The following is an 8086-nucleotide window of genomic DNA, read 5'->3' on the forward strand; positions in this document are numbered from 1 at the left end:
TCGATTCATCTTCTCAGTCAATGTATCCGTGAGAGCAGTTGGCTTTTGCCCTAGAATAAACAAGTGGCTATTTATGTGTTGGTCCAATTCATAGCCTTGTGACAGTTTTAGTTTTTTGACACAAGCGTGTTTCATGAGTGCCACATCTATACGTAGATGGGGTAAAGAACATACATAATACTTGCTTTTGTATCAGTGTTTCAAATGGTGTTTCTGCATCAGTGTAAATGTTGGCCCTCTCAAGAAATCAGGCTGTGAGGAGCAGAGGAAGAGAGAGGTTGCCTGATGCCACCAGCTCAAACTGGAAGAATCTTTTTAGTTTTGCAAAAAGCCTGGAAGAAACAAAGATTATTTTCTGTGTTTGTTGACCATGATCTTTCAGCAGAAAAGGGTATGGAATATCTGAATGTGTGCAACATCCTTTTCTTTTCCACACTCTCTAGCCTATATAATGCAAAGAGTAGCTTGAGAGCAAGGTTTTATTGTTGTTGTTTGTTGTTAAACTGGGAAACGCTTCCGCATCCTGGATAGGTAGAGGAGAGGTATTTTATAGCTACTCAGTCATTTCCTGTATTGATTTCTTCCTTTGAGATTTCATAATTTGACAAGCCCTTTCTTCTGCATGAAGTGAATTGGTATGGAAAGCTGCCTGTTTGGGCCAACCGCCATTCCAATTCTTGAAAAAGATCTGGACTAGGTGGGCTCAGATCAGTGTTTTTCAAACTTTGGAACTTCACGATGGGTGGACTACAATGCCCAGGATTCTGGGAGTTGAAGTCCACCCATCTTAAAGTTCCAAAGTTTGAAAAACACTGGCTTAGATTCAGCCCTGAAATACCCTTTTTGAGAAAGAGTAGGGTTGCTTAGCACATATAACATTTTTTAAGGAGACCCATCCCAACAGGGAAGTCAGATTGTTCTTACAGTTGTAGATCAAATAAGTGCACTGAAGGGCGTCCTCTCTCTTTGGCCACCTAGCATTGGGACGTAGAGGAGAAGGCAGCAGAAAATCTCGGCATGATCTTATGCAGAGCCTATCAAGGGGGAGGAAGAGGAGTTCTGCCCCAAAACTTCTTAGGGTCATTACTCTTTCCTCTCATCACATCTCCCTCCTGGGATTTTTGCATCTTCTTTGCTGCTTGTTCTGGAAGGAAGATGCGCGCGTGTGTGTATAGGGTGTTTCTGTCTGTGTGAGGCTGGCTTGTGTAAATGAAAAAAATGGTTGGAATGTGCAAGTAGAGATCAATTAATCTTGTAAACGAGCTCCCTTGTTTTACAGGTAATGAATTTTAATTAGTTGTTATTAACTAAATTAATATAAATTCATGTTTTTGTCCTGCCCTTGTCCTGTTTTAAGAATGTGGCTTCTGGAAGATAGGCCTGCCTGCCTGCACGTGTAGAGATACACACACACACACACACACACACACACACACATAAATGAGACGGGTGCACACATTAATAGAGACGGGGGAATACAGGATTCTTTTCCACTGGAGTTGGAAACCCTCAACTAAGAAGATGGGGGAGATGGGCATTTACAAGATCTGTTCTGTTTTATTTGAGTCTCTTGTTGCTTTCTGAGTGGAGGGTCATCTTGCTTTTAGGTAATTATGGTATATTTTAGTTGCAGCATTATTTATGATACGAATAAATTAATACCATTCTCCTTCCTTCCTTCCTTCCTTCCTTCCTTCCTTCCTTCCTTCCTTCCTTCCTTCCTTCCTTCCTTCCTTCCTTTTTCTTTCTCAATATAGCCGCTGGTCAGCCAACCACTTTGTGACATGGATCTCAGTTCTGCTTACAGATGTTCTGCAAGAAGGAACATCATCATTTGTGTCCTGGGGCTGTTCAGCACAATTGCTTGTAAGAGCTCAAATCCATGGACTTCATAGCTCTTCTCTCACTTTGAAAGCTGGGTTGAAAGGCTCAAATGCCTATTTCCTCATGCAATACATAATTTTATTTCCTGAGTTCACTTATGTTACATGTATGAAGTATGTGGCTGGACATTTAGTTCCTTTCCCTCCTAGGAGAGCGTGTTCCAGATTATCGGTCACGATTGGTTTCAGAATCTAATATTTTGAAAGGAATGAAGATGCAATAAGTCTATTCTGTTTTAATATCCTAGAAACTGAGAATTTTAAGCTTACACAAACTTTGTAGATGTTCTCTAATATGCCAATATATTAATCTAATTAACTCTGTTGGCGGGAGGAGGTTAAGCAGCATCATAGAAACCAACTTTTCTGTTTATTACTAAAGAGGTAACTTTTTTTATACAGACACGTTTGATAAAACATATTGTAATTCTGAAACCTTTTACTATATTGCCTTCAGTGGAGGGTAGGAATTCTCTCAATAAATTATTGCACCTTCAGTCATGCAATCTTTGAAGACATAAAATGAGGCTTCTTGTAATAACAGATCATCTACATAATGTTGGCATTTTCACGAAACAATATAAACATTCGGCGATTGTCAAAACGCCTAACGGGTGGAACCTGTTTTTTAGCTGACCTTTGCTAACTCTTTCGGTTTTAATTAAGATAAACTCAGAGTTTTATTTTACTGGGAAAAAATTAATATTACAGCTCCCCTTTGCAGTTACTATATAATGATGTGGAAGTCTCAGTAGCTGTGAAGCTGTCATTCCGTGGTAACCAGGTTAGCACTGGAGATGAGGAACCTGAAGAGATCACAAGAAGCTTCTGATCCCCGCACTGCTCTCTGGAGAAGTGGTGAGGATGTAAAATGGGGCTCCTCTTGTAATTAACCCTAAATACATCTTAAAAGAAACCCTTAACAGAATTATAGTACTGCCAAAGCAAGAGCAAAGGCCAGCACTTCCTTCTGTTAAACTGAATGGGGCAGACACTGAGCACAGATGGAACTCCTTTGAATGGGAAGCATGTTCATCCTGCCAGCCTGGCTGCTCATAGACTGGAAAATTCAATGATTGGTAAGACTGAGGAACAACCGATTCATCCTTCTTTCTGTTTTTAGCCAGGTTGGTAATATGCAGAACCGTCTACCTTGTTTATAAAAGTTATGCGCACTACATTATATTACCCACATTTAACTAAACATTTTCAAAAGCTTCCCTCAACTGCCCATCTGAATATGAAATCATAACAATTGGGATGAGATCTTAAGTCCAGATCTTAAGATGGCAGTTCAGGTGAAACCAGTGGGATTTACTGACAAGTAAGCCTATTTAGAATTGGGGGGTGTTCACACAAAGAGACACTCATGGCAGGGATTCACAAGTAACTACAAAACAAACCCGTTGCTACTTTCAGTGATTGACTGATAAATTATGTGCCGTCAAGTCGTTGTTGACTCTTAGAACCACATAGATAGAGAGTCTGTCCCCAACTTGGTCCGTCAGGTCTTCTAGCGGCGCCGTAGCTGAGTTCATCTAGCTTGCAATCTTTGGAAAACGTTCTTGCAAAGACGTGCACAATTCTAGATATGAGTATATGGTGGGGTTATGTCCACTTCTGGAGTTTGCTTTATAGCTTGACACAGATTCCATGTGGAAAATAGTTCCTGCTGCTTTTCTCGCCTGATTTCACCATTGCTGGAAGGGTCGCAACAGCCATTATGTACTCATTTAAATTAGCTGAAGGACAAATGACAATGGCAGATTTCAAATATATGGAAGGTAAGCGAAAATATATATACTATAGTTATTAAAATAGCGATTTGTATTCATTTGCCAGTCTTCTCAGCCCAGGACCTTTCAAAAGGGTTGCACGGTAATCTCATCAGCCCCTCAGTCAGGGGATTATGAGAGTTGTATTCCAGATAGTTAAAAAGCTGGAATATGGAGGAAATGCAAATGTAGTTAGAAAAGGAAGATGGTCTTGAAAAACAGGAACACATTTCTGCTGTTTTAAGCATATTATGTCTAAGTAGGTAGCCACACCTAATCAGCCTTTGCTGTTCCCCAAAAAGCTATGCAGGATCAGTTTTGTGCATACTAGGATGGGAGACCACAAGGAAATCCTACAGGGTAGACTAGTTGGGAAAGTATGTTTTACAAAATCCTGCAAGAAGGTAACTGCAGGTTGCCAAGCAAGCCTCATGTGCATGTCTTTATAGTCACCAGGAATCAAGCTTCGCTTAAGGAGACTGTACTAAGAATATTGAAGGAAAAACAAACCCTAAATTGAGATTTCTTGAGATTGAAGTGTTGAAATTAAAAAGTCCTTGAGATTGATGGGCTAACGTTAACAATAAGACCTTTCTTTGATAAGAGATAAATGTTTTCTAAGGGTCAAACAACTTTTACACACGTCTTCATGTATTTAGATGACCTGTGGCTGGATGTGAGCCCTTTGAGGCTGTCCAGATCAGGAAACTGACTCCACCGGATGACTGGAACTATACTTGATTGAGCTAGCCCAGGGTTTCTCAACCTCAGCAGCTTTTAAGATGTGTGGACTTCAGCTCAGCATGCTGGCTGGGAAATTCTGGGAGCTGAACTGATGAAAACACACACTGCATTTTCTTTAAATTTCACCCCCCCCCGGCCCCCATTGATGACTTGAAAACAGTCATTCTGAGAATTGATAACATCATGAAAATGCTGTTTTGCATCCTAAGAACAGAGAAGACTATCAGACTGACTACAGGTAGTCCTCATTTAGCGACCACAATGGGGACAGGCAACTCGGTCATTAAGCAAAGCAGTCGCTAAGTGAAACCGCGACTGTGCTTATGATCTTCCTTCAGCTTTCCTTTGCTTTACAGACCTGCAAAAGTCGTAAATGCGAGGATTGGTCACAACATTACGTTTTCATCACTGTCATAACTGCGAACAGTCCCTAAACGAGGCTGTAGTTGGAAGCAGAGTGTTTAATCTCTGCCCAAGATATCAACTGGATGCAGAAAAAGGGAAAAATTGGCCATTTTCTGGGGGAGCTTCCTGTTGCATCTCTGCCAAAAAAAAAAAAAAGTTAATGGAAGATTTGTGCCATTCAGGTTGAAGACACAACCCTCTCAGTAATTCATGCAGAAGCAAATGGAATGGGGCTGGATGAATTTGAGGGGTAGCTATGAAATTTGTCCCTAATTTTAATTCGGGTGAAAAGTGCTTGTTAGTGTCAAGAGTTTGCAAGCAGGATTAAGAGTATGAATATTGCAATTTCTCTTCAGAGCATGGGGTTCTATGCATGGACTATCCCTGGTGTCCACCTGATGAGATATTCCAGTGCGAGCACCACCATTTTGGGAGAGAGGCGGGTCCCTTCATCCCTAGGGTGCACACATGCTTGGCTCCACACGTCAGCCAGACTCCCACTGTCTTTGCTTAGCCATGTGAACTAGTGGTACCATCACACCTGAAATCCCTTGGTGGCCAGGATCACGAGCAGTGAAACAACACTTCCAAACCTGCACAATGTGTGGCTCCCTGGAAGAAGCGGTAAAAACCACTGTGTGTGCCTCTTCTTGTAATGTTAGGAAGGGGAGACGGGGGGCTGCTTTGTGCCACATGAAAATTGGCTGCTGGCATTGCTTTGATTATCACAGGAGCTGTGACCCCCAACTGCTCTCTAGAAAGAACCACGTTTGTTTCTGAAAAATAATGATGCTTTTGTTTACAATTGCTTACATTGCTCATAAGCCACTTTGGGAGGACTTTTATCTTGGAAAGGAGGATACAAATAATTGTAATAAATACATTGTTTTGACCTTCATATAGATGGTGGTAGTGGAATTGCGAGTCACGCCACTGGTGTGCTTTGGGGGAAATTGTGGTTCGATGTGTATTTTCACCACATCACTTGTAGCCAGACATGCTGACTGTTCAGAACATAAGAACGGAGAAGTTGTACTTGCAACTTCTGGATTTGCCCTGATGCAGATGCTGTCACGTTTCCAGGATGGAAGGTCGTCTCTAAAGAGATGTGATTAAGTACTTTGATCGCGGTGGGCTTTTTGTGGGCGTGCGCAGCTTGGGCGGAATCCGCTGCACAACTGGGTGTGTTTAAGCTCTTTGGAAAACATACTCGCTGTAGAGCAGATTAGCACATCTGTAAAGAGCGAAAGATCCAATGACTTGGAGTGTTTGATAGCGCTTGTGAACATCATCTGTTTTTTAAAAACTTGGGCAAAGTTACAAGAACTCTGGAGTTCAGGTTTTACTTTTGCCAATGAGGCTTACTCAGAAGCAATCCCTATTAAGAACCCTGGGATCTTTTCCCGAACGGACGAATGAAGGAAGGCACCATACAGTCCTACCAGCGCTCATTGAGAGCAAAATAGGAGTCAGCGTTCCCAGGCCACCAGAATCTCCCATGCCTTTTTTAATAAAAAGAAGAAAGTGACCAGCTGACCATTACCTTCTTCCAGGTAATTATAGGATGAAGGTAGCTAGCTTTACAGGTGACAAAAACTGAATTAACCTGCTTATGGATTAACCTTATGGATCTCGACTTCCATTCCTCCATAATGATTGATTAGTCACCAGCATAGATTTAAAGACCCTGGTCTTCCTCTCCTTTTTAGTTTTGCATTATTATAAGAAGATTGTTCATTCTTCAGTCCCCACCAGCTCCAACTGATGTAAATGTGATGCATATGTTATTTCAGTAATTTGGGGGGAAGAGTAAGAGCAGCGGCAAGGAGGAGAAGAGTAACAATTTGCTAGAGTGAGTTGAAATATTAAATACGTGTTTTAAAGAGTGATTTACTGTCGATATGGCAATATTATAAATGTAATGGGTTTTTTAAGCGTTCCAAAAACTGTATGTAGCTTTCCATTTCTTTAGGTGGCAGACATAACCGTGTCATAATTATTTTTTTATATATTTCATTCTCAGCACTTCATAGTGATCTTTTATTCTTGTTACTTAGAACTAATTCCATATTCAATATAATTATTGATATGACTGAAGATTGGTAAGCCAAAAGGGAAGCCTCTTTAACACGCAAGATCACCAAAGGCTTGAATACCAACCATTACACTAATCTCTATTGATGATATTTATTCTAAAATGCTCTGGGAAGTAAGAAAATTGTCTAAAATGCAACTGCTTTTATAGTAAATGTTACATTTATAAATAAACATTGATTAAAATGGGTGCTGTTTGATTTTGTGGTGCTTAGAAGTGATACACTACAGGAATATTTTAAATTTAATGTATTTGCTTGCTTGCTAGATTTATAATGCCACCCAACTCAAAGAATGGAACTCCAGGCAGCCTTTGACTCCTGGTGACTATGAGGACCCATCCGTGTTGTTTTCTTGACCCAGGGGTGTCTGCGGGTGTGGTCAAAAAAGTCAAGATGGTGGTTGGGGCGGTGTGACCGAAGCTGTGGCTGGTCCTCCCTATGATGCATGTAAAAACTTGGCAGAACTTCAGTTACCTCATCAAGGCCACTGCCTTGACTTTTTTTCACCCCACCCTGCAGATAACCCTTGACCGTTGCTTCTCTCTGGGATTTCTTTCTCGTTGGCAGCTCTGATTCCTACATCAGAGAACTAACTAGGTCTGACCGTGCTTAACATTTCAAGATCAGTCAAAATCAACTAAGTGTTGCGTCCTACACTGATGAAACAAAAAAAAAGTTACTAAATTAATTGGGATTAATTAAAATAATTGTTAGCAGTTGATCTCATTGGATTATTTTTGCCCAAGCTGGTACTCTGCAGAAAAGTCTTTGTACAACGCCCACCATTCAAGGGCATCTGCAGGGAGGTCAGAAAGTCAAGATGTCAGCCATGCGTGCAACACATAAATGGGACCTTGAACCTGTGGTTGTGGCTGCTGTTTTGACTTTATCACCCAGCAGATGCCCCTGCCACCACTCCCATGCTGTGTTGACTGAAGATGGCAGAAATCATAGCTGGCATATCCAGAGGTAGCATCGATCTGTAGCCACCATGGTTTCTTTAATATGTTATTGCCCATCCTCAGCCTTTTGGTAAAACATGGCCTAGAAATGAAATTATTAGACACGAAGTTACTAATATATTAAAGTCCTTTCTTGCTCATCATTTCATCTTAATTGGGCCTTTTACACTATATCTGTAAGGTTATCTTTGGCAGAGATGACTTGGTTGCAGCTTCCAGAA

General features: G+C 41.0%; 1 protein-coding gene across 3 annotated transcripts in view; it reads left to right on the forward strand.

Annotated features, from left to right (window-relative positions):
• LIMCH1 (LIM and calponin homology domains 1) overlaps window positions 1-6562 on the forward strand; it is a 197735-nt gene extending 191173 nt beyond the window's left edge. For all 3 annotated transcript variants that reach the window (XM_088131210.1, XM_088131208.1, XM_088131209.1), the window contains one exon: window positions 1758-6562. In XM_088131210.1, the coding sequence (XP_087987336.1) occupies window positions 1758-1783 (26 nt within the window). In that variant the 3' untranslated portion in view covers window positions 1784-6562. The remainder of the gene's footprint in view (window positions 1-1757) is intronic.
• The last annotated feature ends 1524 nt before the right edge of the window (window positions 6563-8086 follow it).

Source organism: Python bivittatus, unplaced genomic scaffold, assembly GCF_059951505.1.
Source record: "Python bivittatus isolate LINGU-HERP-01145 unplaced genomic scaffold, Pbiv_v1 ctg000970_np1212, whole genome shotgun sequence".
NCBI classification, from domain to species: Eukaryota; Metazoa; Chordata; class Lepidosauria; order Squamata; family Pythonidae; genus Python; species Python bivittatus.